General features: G+C 42.0%; 1 protein-coding gene across 6 annotated transcripts in view; it reads right to left on the reverse strand.

The window, feature by feature from the left end:
- The window catches only part of STX2 (syntaxin 2), a 49,420-nt gene that overhangs the window by 12,305 nt on the left and 13,716 nt on the right, over positions 1-23,399 (reverse strand). For all 6 annotated transcript variants that reach the window (XM_070627338.1, XM_070627337.1, XM_070627339.1 and 3 more), the window contains exons 3-5: positions 22,020-22,119; positions 1,721-1,795; positions 700-773 (exon numbers count right to left, since the gene is read on the reverse strand). In XM_070627338.1, coding sequence (XP_070483439.1) covers positions 700-773; positions 1,721-1,795; positions 22,020-22,119 — 249 coding nt within the window. The remainder of the gene's footprint in view (positions 1-699; positions 774-1,720; positions 1,796-22,019; positions 22,120-23,399) is intronic.

Here is a 23,399-nt window from a genome sequence, read left to right on the forward strand (position 1 = left end):
CAAGCAAAAAGAGGAAGACTGGCACAGATGTTAGCTCAGGGCCAATCTTCCTCACCAACAAAAAATTAGATTAATATATCATGGTCATTTCTTCTATTGAAAGTGAAATACAAAAAACGTTACGTTACAGAGATTCAAACTGTTATGCTACTCCTTCAAATGGCAACTAAGAGTAACAGCAAGTTCCTCTCTAACAGACCGGTGCTCAGAGCTTCACATGCGGTATCTTACTTGATTCTCACAATAAGCCTGCTGCACCATTAGCATCCCCATTTTACTGAAGTGAAAACCATGATTCAGAGAGCTCAAGCAGCCAGGTTACAGGCCGAGTGGATCAGGGTTGGCGCCCAAGCAGGCTGACCCCAGGGCCTGCACGTTAATCACCATTTGTCAAGGAGAGTGAAGTGGTCTGAATTCCACTTGGCTGCACCAGAAACCTCTGATGGTGAGGACGTTACTATGAAAACTAAAATGATTTGCATAATTCTTTGCTCTTCAGAGTGGAATTCTCTGAGTGGACTGAACAGACTTTTTTCTTTGTAATAAAGAGAGGTAGTGTACAAATACTATATCCTTTTTATGCACAAATGTCGTGAGGATTAATGTGATAGTAAAGATGAGCTTATTTTCATTTGAAAGAAGAAAGTGAAAAGACCTATCCTGGGGCATCACTTCAATCTAGGAGGCTGGTGATCAAACCTGGGTTCTTCGTATGCGGAGATCCACTGAAGTTCGGTGTCCACCCTCATCCTGATCAAAACTCTGTTCAATAGCTGCAAACAAACAGGAAAGAGTTACCTTTGACACTAAAAAGTGAAAGTTTTTCAAGCCAAACCTCAAACTGCTTTTCTTTCTTATCTTTTCGACCCCTAACAAATTAATGGATCTTGATAATAATTATCAGTATCAATAATTATATTTATCAATAATAATACTATTATTATCTCTAAGTCACATTAATTATCATAAATCCTCTGGCCCACCCGGGGGGATTTCGAAGCCAATCCCAGGCATCACCGCCGGGAGCCGTGAGGCTGCAGAGGCGCGGTGTGGACCCTGGGCTGTGGTAGTGATCGCCCTGCTCTAGGTAGGTCTGAAATCTTCTGTCAGAAAAGTTCTTCTTGATCTGCAGAGGTTTTCTTGATTTGAATGCTATTTTGTAAAAATTAAGTACGATGCGTCTTTTTAGCACATCAGAAAGCACGGCCTCTGTTTAAGGGCCACAGGAAAGCTATAAACCTCTAGAAACCACTGCAGCCGACGCTGAACACAGAGCCCCAGAAACTAAGCTGAACGGCGCTAAATGTTCCCAAGAACCTGCCGACTCAAAGAACCACCCAGGAAGGACCTGGCAATTCACTCTAAAGACCATCCACCTTCTCAAATAACTGCAAGTTAGCCAGAAATGTGATAAAAATATACCACCGTAAAAGATCAACGTTTTATAAGCAATAGCGTAATCTTGATGAATGTGAACTGGTGCTTTTCTCCTGAATTGAAGGAGTAACAACCATTATTTCAGCTCCTCACATGCACTCCTTAGAGCAGGCTGTTTAAGAATAATATAACTTAAAGGTTTACTATTCCAAGTACATACAAATAATTTAAAGTGCCCATAATTTTAACTTTTGAAAATGTAAAGGAATAAAAAATTACAAAGAAAATAATTACCCATTTTCCCACCATCCAGGATTAAACATAACCAAAACTTTAAACTCACACTTTAACTTGGCTCGAATTTTATTAGCAGTTTTCTTGATTTCTTTGTTCAAATCTTCAAGCTCTTCTTTTATTTCTTTGAAATCAAAAAAAAGGGGCATCTGAGCTATAGTATCCAACATCAAGAATTTCTAATAAACTTAAACAGAACAATATTTTTGGTAAACATTCAGATTTATGTTTTCCTAAGAAACATCACTGATCAGCCAGTGGTTCTCAAAGTGTGGTCCCTGGACCAGCAGCTTCAACGTCAGGCGGGAGCTTAGCAGCAACGCAAACTCCTGGGCCTCACCCCGACCTACTCAGTAGGGGCCAGAACTCTGACTTAACAAGCCCTCCAGGTGTTTCTGGTGCCCAGCTAAGTTTGAGAAGAGCTGGTTTATACCAATTAATTGATGAAATAGTTCACCAAACCCATTGCTAACACCTAGCCCCGAAAAAGGAAAGCAGAAAATTAATCATATTCTGGGGGGAAAAAAAGTCTCCCATGTGTTTGATTTCTTTTCTGCTATCCACTATCCAATGAGAGCAGGTTCCAGGCGGGAGTGTGGTTCCTGCACCGTGGGAGGCTGAAGCCAACAGCCCCAGAGACCCAGTCACAGGTGTGGGGAAGTAGAGCCGAGTGCAGGAACCCCAGGTTAAAAATGCACGGGATCTGGCCCCACAAGCACCTAACCACAGCACCAGGCTCTGGGGACGGGTGCAAACCACGGAGCAGCTGCAGAGCAACCAGAACTGGGGACGGAGCGTGCTAGTGGACTAGAGTCGCATTCTTCAGCTGGCATTCCCAAGGAGGACTCTCCTTGCTGGATAAGACAGCCCCTCAGCTGTTACACAACAGGGTTGGGGACACTCAAGAGGGAGACGCTGGACTTCCTGCTGATACAGGCACAGGGGCTCAAGCATTAATGAGAGAGATAAAAGAGCATTACCACATTGGATCCTTCGAGCTACAGAAGGTCACAAGGTTATACTTGGTAAAGGTGGTATTTCAAATCACTGAGAAAAGAATGAGAGACTGGGAACTCCCTCTTCCAGTGGACTAGATAATTCTGATCAGGCCTCCTACTGAGAACAGTCAGAAAAGCGGGACAACATATTTTTTAAATCTGGTTAAAGGCATCATAAAGCTAAAAAGGCAGGAAAAAAGATCTATGAGAAGGAAATCGCAGGAAGAAAGTCCAGCAACGGGAGCTGCCTTACCAGAGCCGCAGCTGAGGCACTGAGCAGCCAGAGAACCTGTGCCGAGGCCGAAGGCCACGCCCCAGCAGCAGGGCTCCTGGGAAGGAGGCTGGCCTCACAGGGGCCAAAGCCTCGCTCTGAACCATCTCACTCTCTGAAACAAGATCCTGAACTGCTGTCAGAAATTTTTAAATCTCTTCATCTCTTAAATCAATGTCATCTCTTAAAAAAGAAAATACTATCCCAGGACTCAAATTATTGCCACAAGTTTTCATATACAAAGCCCAGCACTAAATCAAAAATAACCACGCAAAAAAGAGAAAATAGAACATGAATCAAACCCAAGAAAAACAACAGATGACACAAACAGATCCACAGGGGTACCAGCTGATGGAGTTATCAGACACAGACGGTCAAATAATTATGTTCCAAGGGGTGAGATACAAGACTAAGAATTTTGTCAGAAAGTAGGACAGTGTAAAAAGGAACCAAATGAAATTCTAGGACTGAAAAATATGTTAACCAAAAATAACTCAATAGGTGAAGAGAGATTCCCTGTCCTGGAAGATAACACCTGAGGAGATAAATCAGAAAGATTTCAAATAAGAGATGGCAACACAAATGACGGAAAACAGAGCAGAGGACAACAGACATACAGGGTACAGCAAAAGGGTCTAAAACAGATAATTCGAGCCTCAAAAAGGAAGTGACAGAAAATGGAGCAAAGACGATTTATGAAGAAAATACGGCCAAAATTTTTCCAAAACTGCTAGAAAATATCAACCCAAAGATTCAAGAAGCCTTATAAAAAGCAGGATAAATAAAAAGAAAACCACATCTGGAAACAGCAAAGTAAAATTGCTAAACCCAAAGACAAAAAACCAAGTATTTGAAAAGCTACCATTAGACAGCTGACGTAAGAAAAAAAAAAAAGACACTGGAAAGATATCTTCCAAATCTTTAAGATGGGAAAAGAAAATAACTTTCAAACTAGACTCCTGTACTCAGTGAAAATATCCTTCAGGAACGAGGATAAATAAGGATAATTTCAGACAATAGCATATCCCTACTAAAAGAAATAATAAAGAGGGGGCCGGCCCGTGGCCGAGTGGTTAAGATCCCGCACTCCACTTCGGCAGCCCAGGGTTTCGCCGGTTCAGATCCTGGGCACAGACATGGCACTGCTCATCAAGCCACGCTGAGGTGGCATCCCACATGCCACAACTAGAAGGACCCACAACTAAAAATACACAACTATGTACTGGGGGGCTTTGGAAGAAAAAGTAAAAATAAAATCTTCAGGAAACAAAAAAAAAAGTAATAAAGAGTGTTTTTTAGAAAGAAGAAAAAATGATCTCAAATGGAAGTTTTGAGACACGGGAAAACGAGGAGCATTGGTGCAGGTCAGCATGGGAGTGGTTCCCATGTCTGTTAACTGTATGAGAACATAAAATACACGTACACATCCTCTCCACCTATTACATACACACAACAGTAAGAACACACAGGAAAGGATGGGGTTACAGCTGCCCAGGGTCCTTGTGTTACTTGTAAGCAGTAAAAATACAGTTATATTAGACTTGCACAAGTCACGAGTGCATACAGCAATCTACAGGACACCCTCCAAATCACAGGAAGCAGTACACACAAACCAGCTAACACAGAGGGGGTCAAATGCTGAAAACCAATCCAAAGGAAAGCTTGAGAAGAGAGCAGTAACACAGAACAAGCAAGAAAAATAAAAAGCAAAAGAGATTATGATTGTTAGTCCTAATATATAAATAATGCCAGTAAATATACTAAAAGCCCTAATAAAGGCAAAAAAATGATCAAACTGGATAAAAAGACAAAACTCAACTATATTTTATTTACAAAAGCTGAGAAACATTAAAATATAAAGATATAGAAAGATCAAAAGAAAATGATAGAAGCTATATACGCACGTACACACTAGTCAAAGAAAACTGGCAGAGGGGCCGGCCCGGTGGCACAGTGGTTAAGTTTGCACATTCTGCTTCCATGGCCCAGGGTTTGCCAGTTTGGATCCCAGGTGCAGACATGGCACCCTTGACAAGCCATGCTGTGGTAGGTGTCCCACACATAAAGTAGAGGAAGATGGGCACGGATGTTACCTCAGGGCCAGTCTTCCTCAGCAAAAGAGAGGAGGACTAGCAGTAGTTAGCTCAGGTCTAATCTTCCTCAAAAAAAAAAAAAAAGAAAGAAAAAGAAAACTGGCAGAGCTTTGCTAATATCAGGCAAAGTGGACAGGAAGGCCAGGCATCACTGAGATGATAGGTCACTCTACAACAAAGGGCTCGACTCACACAGAGCTACTATAATCCGGAACGCGTACGTTTCCAGGCTTTACCTGCATGTGTGTCTGGAGTGGAGCCTGAAAAGAGGGGAAAACAGAGCTGCACAGGACATCACTGGGACAATTCCTGAAATGAGCATGGACTGTGGAGTGGACAAGAGTATTTTATCAATGTTGCACATTCTGAACTAGACAATTCCATGGTCAGTATGTGAAAGAATATGCTTCCTAGGAGGCAAACACTGGAGCAGTTGGGGTGGGTGGTCATGAGGCCTACAACTTATTCTACAGCGATTCAGCAAAAATAACGTGCATATCTCTACAATGTGTGTGTGTGTACGCACACAAACACACATACACACAAAGAGAAAGAAATCAAAAGCGGCAAATGTCAACAATTAGTGAATCTAGTGAAGGAAACATGAGTTTTACTGTACCATAAACGCAGCTTTTCCACAGCTCTGAAAACTCTCAAACTAAACATCTGAAAGTGTGTTTACTTGTGCGAGTCCTCTGATCTAGCACGTCCATTCCTAGGAATTCCGGCCAAAGAGCCCAGGTGACAAGGACTCAGAGACGTGAGGCCACGAGGATGGCGCTGTGGAACTGCTCACCCTCGCGAACATCTGCACACTCGGTGTGCGTGCAGCACCAGGTCAGCGCCTTACAGGCATCGCTTCCGAACAGCAGCGCGGATGAAAGAGCTGGCTCCAGAGTCGGGACTGTCTCAAATCTGCTGAAAAACCAGGCTCTTGAGGCTCTGGACTGACTGCTCACCCTTTCTAAGCCTCAAGACTCTCAGCTCTCAGACAGACCTAATGAGAGCGTCAGCTTCATGAGGTTATTTCAAAGAACAAATGAAACTCCTCATGCAAGCATTTAGTGTAGTACCTGCTGTTCTGTGTACATCAGTGAGCGTAAGTTAATGACGCCATTCTGACCCTATAATAATGCAAGGTCCTCGTAAGAACCATTGCATACTATAAGGAAGCCACTTGTAAATCGTCAAAGACAAGGCTGACACTCTACCCAAGACTGTTTGGTTCCAAAACAGGATGCTCCCACATGAATAGCAAAGAATGCGAAAATCAACTTCTATGCAGCCATTAAAGGGATCATGTAAATCTACATTCATTAACCAAAGAAGTACGCTGTAAAAGAAGTACTGTATGAACCAAATTCTATACTTTTAAAATTGTGTTTTTACACATACACTGTTTTTTGCTCGAAGAATATTTATCAATATGTTAGTGGTGTTTATCACAGAGGGACAAATTATGGGTGGGTTTTTTTCCCCTCCTTTCTGTTTCCCAAAATGTCCACAATAAGCATGTATTAACTTTGATAACACAAAACAGGTTACCTTTAAAAGATGAAGAAGACAAAGATGAAGAGGACAAAGGAAGAGGAAGAGGAGGAGGGGAGGGGAGTAGGGGCTGGTAGGTAGGGCTGGACACTAGCTAAGGAGAGAGGAAAAATGACGAGGGCTGAGCGTGTGGGCAGAAACGGCAGTTGGATGATGGGGGGAGGGAGCCCCAGAAGACCGCGCTCTCAAAGGAAGAACCAGCTGCTGCAGGGTGAGGCGTGGCTGCAGGAGACATGTGGTTGTAAGGATGGGGAAATGTGCCTCGTTCAGGGGCAGGAGCCACAATAGGAAGAACAGCAAGTGGCAGAAAAACCACCCCAAGACAGGTTCAAGGTTAAAGAGTTCACGCTTAAAAAGGAGACACACCGGGCGGAGCAAAATGGCAGGGTGAGCTGACCCGGGATTCTCTCCCCTCCAAAATACAACAAAAGATTGGAAGAACTGAATTTCAGAGAATAAACATAATGCCAGCTCGTTAGAGACCTACAATACCAAGAAGGCGGAGGTCATAAACCTTGCTTACACCCTGGGAGGCGCCGGAACGGTAGGAGAGAACATCGCTCCCTCCCCTAGAGTCTGCGATCGCTGCGGCGCGGGTCAGGAAGGAGCGGGGGAGGGGCCGCGCGGCCGGGTATCATCCAGGACTCCTGCCGCTGATTCAGTGGAGACCCGCTGATGGGGGGAAGCTTCCGTCCGCGGGGACCCCATAAATCAAGGGCCTTGGGAGACCAGAGAACAGAACTGATCTGAACCCAGACCGGCACCTGTAACAGCCCCTCCCCCCCAGCAAAGCCAGTGGGCGCAGCCATCTTGCCCCAAGGCAGAGAGCTAACACACCGCTCTCGACCCCCATCTAGTGGCGACAGGCTGTAACTGCAACCGAATTCTACCACCATGAGAAAAAACCGCTCCTCTACCATCCAGCAATTTATAAAAGCCCCAGACCAGAAGGAAAACAATAAAAACACAGAATTAAGTGCTGAGGACTTGGAATTAGGTAAACTAAGTGATAATGAATTCAGAGCAGCTATAATCAAAAAACTCAATGAGGTAGAGAGAAAGAGAAACAAGCTGAGTTTTGGGGTTACTTCACAAAAGAGATTGAAATCATAAAGAAGAATCAAACAGAATTACTTGAGATGAAAAACACAATGGACCAGATGAAACAGAATACAGATTCCCTGAATGCCCGTGTAGACAACATAGAGGAGAAAATTAGCATAATCGAGGACAGACAGGCTGAATGGTGCCAGACAGAGGAAGAAAGAGAACTAAGAATTTAAAAAAATGAGGAAAATCTCTGAGAGATAATGGATTCAATGAGGAGTAAGAACATAAGGATCATAGGAATTCCCGAGAATATGGAAAAGGAAAATGGAGCAGAAAGTGTGCTTAACGAAATTATTGAAGAGAACTTCCCAAATCTAGGGATCAACGGAGAAATGTGTGTAGAGGAGGGTTTTAGATCTCCTAGATTTGTCAATGTAAAAAGACCTACCACAAGGCACATAATAGTAAAGTTGGCAAGTAGGAATGATAAGCAGAGAATACTCAGGGAAGTAAGGAAAAAAAAGAGAATAACCTATAAAGGAGCCCCTATCAGACTGTCAGCAGATTTCTCTACAGAAACCCTACAAACTAGGAGAGAATGGAGTGATATATTCAAAGCTTTAAAGGATAAAAATCTTCAGCCAAGAATACTCTATCCAGCAAGAATTTCCTTCAGATATGAGGGAGAAATGAAATCTTTTCCAGACAAAGAAAAGTTAAGGGAATTTGTAACTAAAAGCCCTCCATTACAAGAAATCCTCAAGAAGGCTCTCATACCTGAAAAAAGAAAAAAGGGAGAAAGGGGACACAGTCCACAGACTAGGGAGACCGATGGATAGAACCAGAACAGGATAGCAAATATTCAATTATAGCATTAGGGTAAAGTAAGGAAACTACCAAAACAAGGACGATCTTAGCACTCTAACTACAAATTAATAAGACGAGTTGGAATAAAAAATGAAAATAATTATTTAGGAGGGGAAGAGCAAAGGGTCTAAATCAGTATTGGTCAAGTAGGTAAGAGACCACCAGAGAATAGACTATATTATACATGAGATTCTAAATACAAACTTCAAGGTAGACACTAAAATAAAGTACAGAACAGAGTCACAAATCATAAATAAGGAAAAATCTAAGAAACCCAGCATAAGAAATTGCAGTATTAAATGGGTAGTCTAAAGCAAACAGGAAAAGAAATGCAGGAAAACAAGATAATGAGTGACAGATTAACAGCATTAAGTCCACATGCATCAATAATCACTCTCAATGTGAGCGGATTGAACTCTCCAATAAAAAGACACAGAGTGGCAAAATGGATTAAAGAACAAGATCCAACAATTTGTTGCCTCCAGGAAACACACCTCAGCCCCAAGGACAAACACAGACTCAGGGTGAAGGGGTGGAGGACAATACTTCAAGCAAATAGCAAGGAAAAAAAGATGTTAAAAACAACACAATAATAGTAGGGGACCTCAACACCCCACTCACATCAATGAACAGATCATCCAGACAGAAAATCAACAAGGAAATAGTGGAGCTGAATGAAAAACTAAAACAATTGGACTTAATAGACACATATAGATTACTCCACCCTGAAAGAGCTGAATACACATTCTTCTCAAGTGCACATGGAACATTCTCTAGGATAGACCACATGTTGGGAAACAAGGCAAGCCTCTACAAATTTAAAAAAATTGAAACAATAACAAGCATCTTCTCAGATCATAGTGCTATAAGGCTAGAAATTAATTACAAGAAAAAAGCTGAGAAAGGCACAAAGATGTGGAGACTAAACAACACACTACTGAACAAGCAAGGGATCATTGAAGAAATTAAAGAAGAAATAAAAAAATACCTGGAAACAAATGAAAATAACATGCCACACCAACTCATATGGGATACAGCAAAAGCTGTATTAAGAGGAAAATTCATTGCAATACAGGCACATCTTAACAAACAAGAAAAATCCCAAATAAGCAACCTTAAAGCACACCTAACTGAACTACAGAAAAAAGAACAAAAGAAGCCCAAAGTCAGCAGAAGGAGAGAAATAATAAAAATCAGAGCAGAAATAAATATTATTGAAACGAAAAAGGCAGTAGAAAGGATCAATGAGACAAAGAGCTGGTTTTTTGAGAAGATAAATAAAATTGACAAACCACTAGCCAGACTTACAAAGAAAAAAAGGGAGAAAGCTCAAATAAACAAAATCAGAAATGAGCGAGGAGAAATAACAACAGACTCTGCAGAAATACAACAGATTATAAGAGAATACTACAAAAAACTATATGCCAACAGAATGGATAACCTAGAGGAAATGGATAAATTCTTGGACTCCTACAATCTCCCAAAGCTCACTCAAGAAGAGGCAGACAATTTGAACAGACCAATCACAAGGAAAGAGATTGAAACAGCAATCAAAAACATCCCAAAGAGTAAAACCCCAGGACCAGATGGCTTTCCTGGGGAATTCTACCAAACTTTCAGAGAGGATTTAATACCTATCCTTTTCAAGCTATTCCAAAAAATTAGGGAAGATGGAACACTTCCTAACACATTCTATGTGGCCAACATCACGCTGATACCAAAACCTGACAAGGACACCACGAAAAAAGAGAACTACAGGCCAATATCACTGATGAACATAGATGCAAAAATTCTAAACAAAATTTTGGCAACCAGAATTCAGCAATTCATCAAAAGAATCATACATCAGGATCAGGTGGGATTCATACCAGGGACACAGGGTTCAACATCCGCAAATCAATCAATGTGATACACCACATCAACAAACTGAGGAATAAAAACCACATGATCATCTCAATAGATGCAGAGAAGGCATTTGACAAGATCCAATAGCCATTTATGATAAAAACTCTGAACAAAATGGGCATAGAAGGAAACTACCTCAACATAATAAAGGCCATATACAACAAACCCATAGCCAACATCATACTCAATGGGCAAAAACTGAACCCCATCCCCCTGAAAACAGGAATGAGACAAGGATGCCCTCTATCACCACTCTTATTTAACATAGTACTGGAGGTCCTGGCCAGAGCAATCAGGCAAGAAAAAGGAATAAAAGGAATCCAAATAGGGAGGGAAGAAGTGAAACTCTTGCTGTTTGCAGACGACATGATCTTATATATAGAAAACTCCAAAGAATCCATTGGAAAACTGTTAGAAGTAATCAACAACTACAGCAAAGTTGCAGGGTATAAAATCAATTTGCATAAATCAGTAGCATTTCTATACTCCAGTAATGAACCAACAGAAAAAGAACTCAAGAATACAATACCATTCACAATCGCAACAAAAAGAATAAAATACCTTGGGGTAAATTTAACTAAGGAAGTGAAGGACCTATATAATGAAAATTACAAGGCCTTTCTGAGAGAATTGGATGACAACATAAGGAGATGGAAAGACATTCCATGTACACGGATTGGAAGAATAAACATAGTTAAAATGTCCGTTCTACCTAAAGCAATCTACAGATTCAACGCCATCCCAATCAGAATCCCAATGACATTCTTTACAGAATTAGAACAAAGAATCCTAAAATTCATATGGGGCAACAAAAGACCCCGAATTTCTAAAGCAATCCTGAGAAAAAAGAACAAAACGGGAGGCATCACAATCCCTGACTTCAAAACATACTACAAAGCTACAGTAATCAAAACAGCATGGTACTGGTACAGAAACACGTGCACAGATCAATGGAACAGAATTGAAAGCCCAGAAATAAAACCACACATCTATGGACAGCTTATCTTTGACAAAGGAGCTGAGGGCATACAATGGAGAAAAGAAAGTCTTTTCAACAAATGGTGCTGGGAAAACTGGAAAGCCACATGTAAAAGAATGAAAATTGACCATTCTTTTTCACCATTCACCAAAATAAACCCAAAATGGATCAAAGACCTAAAGGTGAGACCTAAAACCATAAGGCTTCTGGAAGAAAACGTAGGCAGTACACTCTTTGACATCAGTATTAAAAGGATCTTTTTGGACACTATAACTCCTCAGATGAGGGAAACAATAGAAAGAATAAACAAATGGGACTTCATCAGATTAAAGAGCTTCTGCAAGGCAAATGAAAACAGGATTGAAACAAAAAAACAACCCACTAACTGGGAAAAAATATTTGCAAGTCATATATCTGACAAAGGCTTAATATCCATAATATATAAAGAACTCTCACAACTCAACAACAAAACATCAAACAACCCAATCAAAAAATGGGCAGGAGACACAAACAGATATTTCTCCAAAGAAGATATACTGATGGCCAACAGGCACATGAAAAGATGCTCATCATCGCTGATCATCAGGGAAATGCAAATCAAAACTACAATGAGATATCATCTTACACCCGTTAGAATGACAAAAATATCTAAAACTAATAGCAACAAATGTTGGAGAGGTTGCAGAGAAAAAGGAACCCGCATACACTGCTGGTGGGAATGCAAACTGGTGCTGCCACTATGGAAAACAGTATGGAGATTCCTCAAAAAATTAAAAATAGAACTACCATATGATCCAGCCATCCCACTACTGGGTATTTACCCAAAGAGGTTGAAGTCAGCAATCCCAAAAGTCCTACGCACCCTAATGTTTATTGCAGCACTGTTTACAATAGCCAAGACGTGGAAGCAACCTAAGTGTCCAGCAACAGACGAATGGATAAAGAAGATGTGGTACATATATACGATGGAATACTACTCAGCTGCAAAACAGAACAAAATCATTCCATTTGCAATAACATGGATGGACCTTGAGGGAATTATGTTAAGTGAAATAAGCCAGCAAGAGAAGGATAATCTGTGTATGACTCCACTCATATGAGGAATTTAAAATTATGGACTAAGAACAGTTTAGTGGATACCAGGGGAAAGGTGGGGTGGGGGGTGGGCACAAAGGGTGAAGTGGTGCACCTACAACATGACTGACAAACATTAATGTACAACTGAAATTTCACAAGATTGTAACCTATCAATAACTCAATAAAAAAAAATAAAAAAAATAAAAAAACAAAGAGACACACACTTGTCACTCTGAAACAGGAGGGAAGGGCCAGGTGGAAATGGGAGAGGAGAATAAAACACAAGGATGACAGCAGCAGTCACATCCACACAGGGCATTTGGTGTCACAACTGTCCTGAACACTCTTCACAGCACCAACTCATCCAACACTCAGAACACTACAAGGTAGTTAGCACTTTAACTCACTTGACAGATGTGGAAACTGAACACGGGACATTCGGCAATGTGTCCAAGGTCACAGCTCCCCGGGAAGAGGCTTCCTCCACCCCACTAAGGAATTGACTGACTGATTGCTGAGGTAATCATGGGTGAGCAAGGCATTCCTGAGAGTGTGGAACATGCACTGTAGGCCTCCCTACAGGAGGAGAGCACAAAATGCACAGGACGGGGGGAGTCAGAGAGGGAGGAGTGAGGACACAACCACTCCAGCTATGACGAGGGGCCAGGGGGGCCAGGAGCAGGACAATGGGAACGCAAAAGAAGGGCAGACACAATGTTAGCAACAGGTGGAACTGTTTAGGACGCACCACACCCAAAAAGCAAGATGACAAGAAGGGCTATGACTCCTGATTGAGAGGAACCACAAACCCTGTTACTATGAATGAAAGCTCAGGATCCCATGATGGTGAATGCCAGCCATAATGCTGTCACTGGACCCAAAAAGTTGAAGCACATACATTCCGGGCTCCTGCAGGGGTGGATCCACGTGTTGGAGGGCCTGAAACTTACACATTTTACAAGGGCACTCTTAAAAACAAAATACAGAAGTAGAAAGTGGATAAACAAGAGTGTGAGTAAAAGAGCCTCCGTGAGCTTCTCTCAGCATGTCTCCCTCGGGGTCTGGTTACAGAAGGTCACCAAAACGACCAGTCAGCCAGCCAGCCAGCCCCACATTCTGGTGAGCAGACAGGCTGCAGTTTGGCACCACCTGGTGGTCACTGTGCTCAGGGCTCCATCCAGGCACTGAGGTTGGCGGGGGGATTCAGGGACCACAGCAGCTCCAGGCGCCTCCCTGTCCTCTGGAATCCCTGTGCAGGCCCATCCAGGAGCCTGGGCGGGGAGAGCACAGAGGAGCCGGAGATCCAACCTGGCCTGTCCTTTTCCCTCCGCCCCCACGGGCCAGGAAAAAGGGCCAGGAGGGGACAGCAGCCCACTGCCATGCACAGCATCCTAGGGCCCAGGATAGCGGACAGAAGTAACTGTACTTTTCTTTTTAAAGACCAACTGAGTAAGCAGTTGGACATTGCTTCCTACATTTTGGTTTACACTCTATTGTGAAACAAACAGAAGACAAAAGCAATAGTTTCATTGAGAGCCCAGGGCTACTGTGAAGCACTAAGAGCTCTAAATTTATTCAAATAACAGTTCTATCGGCTGTTACCTGGTGGCAGAAGTTTTCGGGAGGTACATTACTTAACAGAAAAAAAAACCACACTAATATTTATTCAAATTCAATTTCCTGAGAGACCCAGTGTCAAGATGGCAGTGTAGGCAGACTCTGAACTCACCTCCTCCCACAGACACAGCAAATCTCCAATACTCTTGGAACAACCACCCCCAAGAGAGAACAGAAAATTGGGTAGAAAGAACCCCCACAACAAGGGCCACTGACTGAGGCAGAAGAGGCAGAAATTCCTTTCTGGGAGAAAAAGCCCCCTTTGCGAGCCACGGCCCTTCCCAGCGAGCCAGGAGCCATCTTGAGGTACACAGCTTTCCCTGGAGGAGCGGGGTCTCTGAGCAGGGCACTGTCACCACAATAACAGCGTTTGGACCGAACACAACAGAGACCAGTGTAATAATATCTGGCCTCACTGGCTATTAACAACAACAGGGAATACCCCCAGAAAAGCTATCAGACATAAGGGGGGGAAGCCTGCTCTTAAAGGGCCCAAGCACAAATTCACCCATTTCAGAAATCAACCTAAAATCACCAGAAAGGTGCACAATCCTTTGGTGAAAAGAGACTCACCCCATAGGCTCTGGGCGCATCTCGGTGAGAGGTGAGGCTCCCCAGAGACTGAGACAGTGGTGGCGCCATCACTGTGACCCAGTACAGGCGTGCTGACACCGACGCTGGCAGACGCCACTGGAGTCCTTCCCTGGCCTGTTAGCCCAGGGTCTGTCCCACCCACTAGAGCACCGATTTAATCCAGCTCAGCCAGGGCAGGCAGCCCACCCTAGGGACCAGCCCCACCCAACAGCAAGCCCTCAGGAAACTCCACATAGGCGGGGTGCCTGGAACCTCTGCCCAGACAAGTGGGTCCACCTCTGCAGGGCAGGGTGTGCACGAGGGGCAGGCCTGCGTTGGTGGAGTGTGTGGGGCCTCTGCAATGGGGCGAGTGGGTCCACTTTAGGGGGTTACGGCACACGCATGGGGCAGGACTGTGTTGGTGTGTGTGGGGCCTCTGCAATGGGGCGAGTGGGTCCCCTTTAGGGAGTTATGGCACACGCATGGGGCAGGACTGTGTTGGTGTGTGTGGGGCCTCTGCAATGGGGCGAGTGGGTCCACTTTAGGGGGTTACGGCACATGCATGGGGCAGGACTGTGTTGGTGTGTGTGGGGCCTCTGCAATGGGGCGAGTGGGTCCCCTTTAGGGGGTTACGGCACATGCATGGGGCAGGACTGTGTTGACGGTGTGTGTGGCCCTGAGGGTGGTGGGGCTTGTCAGCTGCAGCAGGCTGTGCTACTCAAACAGCCTCATAGGGGATCGGCTCCACCTTCCAAAGCCTGAAACAACTGGGTGCTACCATGCCTTGGGCTGGCCCCACACAGCTACAATCCTGAGAGAGCTGACAACAGCCTTGCTGGCTGGAGGCCCATAGCAATTGTGAGCCCCTGAGCCTGGCAACCAGCCACGCTGGGGGCCTACTCACTTAACAGAAAAACTGCAACAGGAATGTGCTATTAGAACTTGAAGCCAACTGTGCTGGGGCTCCCCAGGCCCAATAAAGTGACTGAAAGGTCTGTAGCAGACACATGCAGCTGAGCATTACAACCAGCCGGCCAGGGGGACACCCTAGCCTCCCCATGCACCTGCAGCAAAAGCAACCCTGACACAACAGAAGGACACATGTAGTCCACACAGGGGACACTCCTGGAACATTTGGAACTGGTGACAAGAGGGAAGCACATTGCTGGGCCTCATAAGGCATCTCTTACATAAGGCCACCTCTCCAAGATTGGGAGATGTAGCTGACCCACCTGATACATACATATAAGCATAGAGAAAGAGGCAAAATGAAGATGCAAAGGAATATTTCCCAAGTAAGGTAACAGGACAAATCCGCAGACAAAGAACTAAACCAAACAGAGATAAACAATCTACCTGATAAAGAGTACAAACTAAGAGTCATAGGAAGCTCACTGATCTTGGGAAAAGAATGGATGAATGCAGTGAGAACATCAACAAAGAACTGGAAAATATAAAAAAGAACCAATCAGAAATGAAGAATACAATACTGGAAGTGAAAAATTCACTAAAGGGACTCAACAGCACAGTAGATGATACAGAAGAACAGATCAGCGAGCTGGATGAAAGGCTAGAGGAAATCACCCAAGCTGAACAGATGAAAGAAGAAAGAGTTCAAAAGAAAGAGGACAGTCTAACAGACCTCTGGGACAACAACAAGTGCACTAGAATCCATGTTATAGGTGTCTCAGAAGGAGAAGAGAGAGACAAAAAGACAGAGAATCTATTTGAAGAAATAATAGCTGAAAACTTTCCCAACCTAAGGAAGGAAACAGACATCCAGGTACAGGAAGCACAGAAAGCACCAAACAAGATAAACCCAAAGAGGCCCACACCAAGATACATTATAATTAAAATGTCAGGAATTAAAGATAAAGAGAGAATCCTAAAAGGGGCAAAAGAAAAGCAACAAATTACATACAAAGGAAATCCCATAAGGCTATGAGATGACGTCTCAGCAGAAACCTCACAGGCTAAAAGGGATATATTTACACAATATATCACAATATATTTAAAGTGCTGAAAGGAAAAAACCTACAGCCAAGAATACTCTACCAGGCAAGCTTATCATTCAGAATGGAAAGAGAGATAAAGAGTTTCCCAGACAAGCAAAAACTAAAGGAGTTTATGACCAAGAAACCAGCCTTACAAGAAACGCTAAAGGGACTTATTTAAGTGGGAAAAAAAAAAGACTACAAATAGGAATGAGAAAATTACCAAAACAAACAAAAAAACAGTAAAATCACTGGTAAAGGCAAATATACAGTAAAAGTAGCAGATCAACCACCTGTGAAGCTAGTATGAAAGACAAAAGTACTAAAATTATCTATTTCCATGATAAGAGGATAATGGATATGCACGCACAAAAAAGATGTTAAATATGATATCGAAAACATAACATGTGGGAGGATGGGAGTAAAAGAGTAGGGATTTTAGCAAGAAATCGAACGAAAGAGACCATCAACCTAATACAGATTGTTACATATGTAGGTTATTATATATGAACCTCATGATAATCACAAACCTGAAATCTATAGTAAGTACACAAAAAATTAAGAGAAAGGAACCCAAAGATAATACTAAAAGAAGCCATAAAACCACAAGGGAAGAGAGCAAGAGAAGAAAAATGAACAGAGAAGAACTACTAAAATACCCAGAAAAAAAAGTAACAAAATGACAGTAAGTACATTCTTATCAATACTACTTTAAAAGTCAATGGAAGAAATCTCCAATCGAAAGGCAGAGGGTGGCCGAGTGGATTAAAGACAAGACCCATATACATGCTGCATACAAGACACACTTCAGATCTAAAAACACTCAAACTGAAAGTGAAGGGATGGAAAAAGATACTCCATGCAAATGTCAATGAAAAGAAAGCTGGGGCAGCAATGATTATATCGGATAAAATAGACTTTAAAACAAAAACTGTAACAAGAGACAAAGAAGGGCACTACATAATGACAAAGGAACAACTCAACAAGAGGGTGTAACACTTGTAACTATCTATTATATTTACTTTTCTGTTTTTTTTAAGATTAGCACCTTCGCTAACAACTGTTGCCAATCTTTTTCTTCTTTTTTCTTCTCCCCAAACCGCCCCCCCGCCCCGGTACATAGTTGTATATTCTAGTTCTGGGTCCTTCTAGTTGTGGCATGTGAGATGCCACCTCCGCATGGCCTGATAAGCAGTGCCATGTCCATGCCCAGGATCCAAACCGGTGAAACCCTGGGCCACCAAAGCTGGAGTGCACAAACTTAACCACTCGGCCACAGGGCTGGCCCCTATTATATTTACAATATAAACATATTAGCAATTATTTTTATTTTTTATTTTTTATGTGAGGAAGATTGGCCATGAGCTAACATCTGTTGCCAATCTTCCTCTACTTTATGTGGGACGCCACCACAGTATGGCTTGACGAGTGGTGCTGGGTCGGTGCCTGGGATCCAAACCTGAAAACCCCAGGCCTCCGAAGCAGAGCACACGAACCCAACCATTATGCCACTGGGCTGGCCCCTAAAGCAATTATTTAATATATAAATATATAAAGCAATTATTAACAGACATAAAAGGAGAACTAGACAGCAATGCAATAATAGTAAGGGACTTTAACACTCCACTTACACCAGTGGATAGAGCATCCAAACAGAAGATCCATAAGGAAACACTGGCCTTAAATGACACATTAGACCAGATGGACTTAGATCTATACAGAACATTCCTTCCAAAAGCTGCAGAATACACATTCTTTTTGAATGCACATGCAACACTGTCCAGTACACATCACAAATTAGGCCACAAAACAGGTCTCAATAAATTTAAGAAGACTGAAATAATATCAAGCATCTTTTCTGACCACAACTGTATGAAACTAGAAATCGACTATATGAATAAAATCAGAAAAACCCCAAATATGTGGAGATTAAACAAAATCCTACTGAACAACAACTGGATCAATGGAGAAATCAAAAAATACCTGGAGACAAATGAAAATGAAATACAACATGCCAAAATTTTTGGGATATAGGAAAAGTGGTTCTAAGAGGGAAATTTATAGTACTACAGGCCCACCTCAACAAGAAAAATCTCAAATAAACAATCCAACAGTGTACCTAAAGGAACTGGGAAAAGAAGAACAAACAAAGCCCAAAATCAGTAGAAGGAAGGAAATCATAAAATCAGAGCAGAAATAAATGAAATAGAGACTTAAAAAAAATAGAAAAAAATCGATGAAACTAATTTTGAAAAGATAAACAAAATTGACAAACCTTTAGCTAGACTCACCAAAAAAAAAAAAGAGGGAAGGCTGAAATGAATAAAATCAGAAATGAAAGAGAGAAATTACAATGGACACCTCAGAAATACAAAAGATTATAAGAGAATACTATAAAAAGCTATACACCAACAAGTTGGATAATCTAAAAGAAACGGATGAATTCTTAGAATCATACAACTTTCCAAAACTGGATCAAGAAGCAGCAGAAAATCTGAATTGACAAATCACCAGTAAGGAGATAGAAAGAGTAACCAAAAATCTCCCAAAAAATAAAAGTCCAGGATGAGATGGCTTCCCTGGTGGATTCTACCAAACATTCAAAGACTTAATACCTATCTTTCTCAAACCATTCCAAAAAATTGAAGAGGAGGGGAAGCTCCCTAACTTATTCTATGAGGCCAACATTGCCCTGATACCAAAACCAGACAAGGACAGCACAAAAAAAAGAAAATTACAGGCCAATATCACTGATGAACATTGATGTAAAAATCCTTAACAAAATACTAGCAAATCGAATACAATAGTACGTTAAAAAGATCATACACCATGATCAAGTGGGATTCATTCCATGAATGCAGGGATGGTTCAACACCCCCAAATCTATCAACGTGATACGCCACATTAACAAAATGAATAAAAATCACATGATCATCTCAATAGATGCAGAGAAAGCATCTGACAAGGTAACAGCATCCGTTTATGATAAAAACTCTGAATAAAATGAGTATAGAAGTACCTCAACATAATAAAGGCCATATATGACAAACCCACAGCTAATATCATTCTCAATGGAGAAAACTGAGAGCTATCCCTTTAAGAACAGGAATCAGACAAGGATGCCCACTTTCACCACTCTTATTTAACACAGTATTGGAAGTCCTAGCAAGAGCAATCAGGCAAGAAAAAGAAATAAAAGGGATTCAAATTGGAAAGGAAGAAGTGAAAGTGTCACTATTTTCAGATGATATGATTTTATATAGAGAAAATCCTAAAGAATCCACCAAAAAACTTTTAGAAATAATAAATGAATATGGTAAAGCTGCAGGAAAGAAAAGCAACATACAAAAAACAGCTGTGTTTCTATACACTAACAATGAAGTAGCAGAAAGAGAAATTAAGAACACAATCCCATTTACAATTGCAACAAAAAGAATAAAATACCTAGGAATAAAGTTAACCAAAGAGGTGAAAGATCTGTACACTGAAAACTATAAAACATTGTTGAAAGAAACTGAAGAAGACACAAAGAAATGGAAAGATATTCCATGCTCTTGGATTGGAAGAATTAACACAGTTAAAATGTCCAGGGACCAGCCCAGTGGCTCAGCAGTTAAGTGCACACATTCCGCTTCAGTGGCCCGCAGTTTGCCGGTTCGGATCCGGGGTGCAGACATGGCACCACTTGGCAAGCCATGCTGTGGCAGGCGTCCCACATATAAAGTGGAGGAAGATGGGCATGATGTTAGCTCAGGGCCAGTCTTCCTCAGCAAAAAGAGGAGGATTGGCAGCAGTTAGCTCAGGGCTAATCTTCCTCAAAAATAAATAAATAAATAAAATAAAAAATACAATGTCCATACTCCCTAAAGTAATCTACAAATTCAATGTAATCCCTATCAAAGTTCCAACAACATTTTTCACAGAATTAGAACAAAGCATCCTAAAATTTATATGGAACAACAAAAGACTGCGAATATCCACAGGAATCCTGAGAAAAAAGAAGAAAGCCAGAGGTATCACACTCCCTGATTTCAAAATATACTACAAAGCTATAGTAATCAAAACAGCATCGCACTGGCACAAAAACAGACACAGTGATCAATGGAACAGAATTGAGAGCCCAGAAATAAACCCACGCATCTATGGACAGCTAATTTTCAACAAGGGAGCCAAGAACATAAATGGAGAAAGGAAAGTCTCTTTAATAAATGGTATTGGGAAAACTGGACAGCCACATGCAAAAGAATGAAAGTAGACCATTCTCTTATACTTTCCTCTGAGATTGAGAACAAAAACGTACCCATCAGCACTTCTAGTCAGCACTGTATTGGAGGCCAGCAAAACAAGGCAACTAAAAATAGAAAGCATAAGAACTAAGGGAAAACCATCATTATTCAAGATGGCATGACTGGGTGCAAAGATAATCCAAAAGAATCTACGGAGAAATTATTAGAATCAATAAGTAATGAGGCAAGATAATGGGATACAAAGTCAACATACAAAACCTCATTGTATTTCTAGATGTTGAAACAAAAACAAAATTTACAGCAGACACTATTTACATTAGCATCAGAAAACTGACTACCTAGCAATAAAAATAACGAAATACGTGTGAGACCTCTACACCAAACCCTACAGAACATGACTGAGAGAAATTAAAGAAAATCTAAATAGTAGAGGGATAGACCATTTTCATGGATTAAAAGACTCAATATTGTAAAGATATCAAATTCTCCCCCAAAATGACGTACGGATTCCAATTTGCAATCTCTGGCTTATCCAGATCCATCTTACCTTTAAAGTTTTCAAAACCTATCACTCCAGATTAAGGAAACATTCCCTATAACTACCAATCATGATGCTCGGTCATTTAAAATCACGTGTTTACATGCTGCCCTTGACAGACTGAGAAGAGCACACTCCACACAAAGCTTTTGCTTAAGACTGAAAATCACCTCTTAATCTGTTCATCTTTAAAACTGCTCAAACAAGTATTGTTTGCCAAATTAATCTCTTATTAATTTTCATCTAAACACAGAATTCTGCCATTCCTGTTTAACTGTGGACACAATATGATCTAAGGTCCTACAGTTGATGTGGCCCCCAAGTCTGCAAAGCCACTTTTTAGTATTCTTTTGGACACGATCCATCAGTGGACCCCACCCTGATTGAACACTACCATCAAACAGGAGCTGTAAAGAACCACAATGATGCTGTGGCTCCCGGCTAAATGCATCAGAATCCCAGGGAACAGGACGCCAGCTTCCAGTATTTTTCACAAGCTCCCAGTGGGATCTCACGTGCAGCCACGGCTGAGCCCTGAGTTACAAACAGCAAGAGAGAGAGGCACAGAGACAGACAGACAGATACACTTACTTCCTTCTGGGTTTGGTGCAGAAAGAATGATGCTGTGGTTTTTCTTCACATCTTCAACATACTGAGCTATTTTAGCTATACTGGTTCTGATCTCCTCAACCTAGGAGAAACATAAAAAGTCATCACTGGTGTCACAAACTCAAACTTGCTAACACTTTTCATGCCCTAAAAGGAGAAGGATAAAGGAGGGAAATAAATGAATAATCACCACACAAAGAAACTAAAGCCTTCTCCCATCCTCACATTGATAATCATTTAATTTAAACAATAAAGAAAGTACCACACTAAGATGTATACCTCTATGGCTAAGGCAATATCAGTCAATACTTGCCAGGAGAATCTATTATTTATTTATTGCAATCGAGACCCAAGCATGACCCCAGACGATGCCCACGAGAAGCACAGCTGTTGATGCCAGCACTCCATGCGATCACGGGAAACGCACCCTCCACAGCACGCTGACGTAATATTCTGGTGGGGGGAGGTGTTTTCAGTTGACAAGGCAAAGCCTTCAGAGTCATCATTCTTTACCACTAATAGTCTAAACTATTCAATACTTGTTTTAGTATGTAATGTCCTCATTAGCAAGATTTGTCCAGATAGATACATAACATTATCTTCAAAAACCTCTGTGGAAGGCTGAAGAATGTCCCCCTACAACGTCCAGGTCCCATCCCTGGAACCTGTGAACGTTGCCTTATACGGTGAAAGAAACTGCAGATGTGATTCCACAAAGACTCCTGAGATGGGGGTTATCCTGACTCTCCACGTGGGCCCTCAGCACAACCACAAGTGTACTCAGAGAGAGAAGCAGATGGAGATGTGGCTGCAGAGGAGGCCAACGTGACCACTGAAGCAAGATGCCACGCAGCCGGCTCTGAAGATGGAAGACGGAGCCAGAAGCCCAGGAAGGCAGCTCCAGCGCTGGACCAGGCAAACAGACATACAGATGCCCCCAGAGCCTCTGGGGGCACGACCCTCTGATGCCGTGGCTTCATCCCAGTGAAACCGTTTCGGACTTCTGGCCTCCAGAACTCTAAGAGAGTACGTCTGTGCTGATTGAAGCCACTGAGTTGGTGGCAACTGGCGACAGCAGCCCTAGGAAACCGGTGCAACTTCTCTAAAGACTCAGGAAACCCCAAAGCCCGTCAACGGGGGACTTGTTCTACTTTCCACACGTGGTGAAAACAACAGTACAACTATATGATGGAACACTACGGAACCGTAACAAAGGATCTCAGGATATACTATTAGGTTAAAAACAAACAACCAAAAAACTAAACACACAAGTGCAGAACAGTGTATGTAGCATGTTAACAACGATGTAAGAAAGAGGTCAAAATAAGCACAGACACTGACATTTACATTAAGAAACACTGA

This window comes from Equus przewalskii, chromosome 7 (genome assembly GCF_037783145.1).
Source record: "Equus przewalskii isolate Varuska chromosome 7, EquPr2, whole genome shotgun sequence".
NCBI classification, from domain to species: Eukaryota; Metazoa; Chordata; class Mammalia; order Perissodactyla; family Equidae; genus Equus; species Equus przewalskii.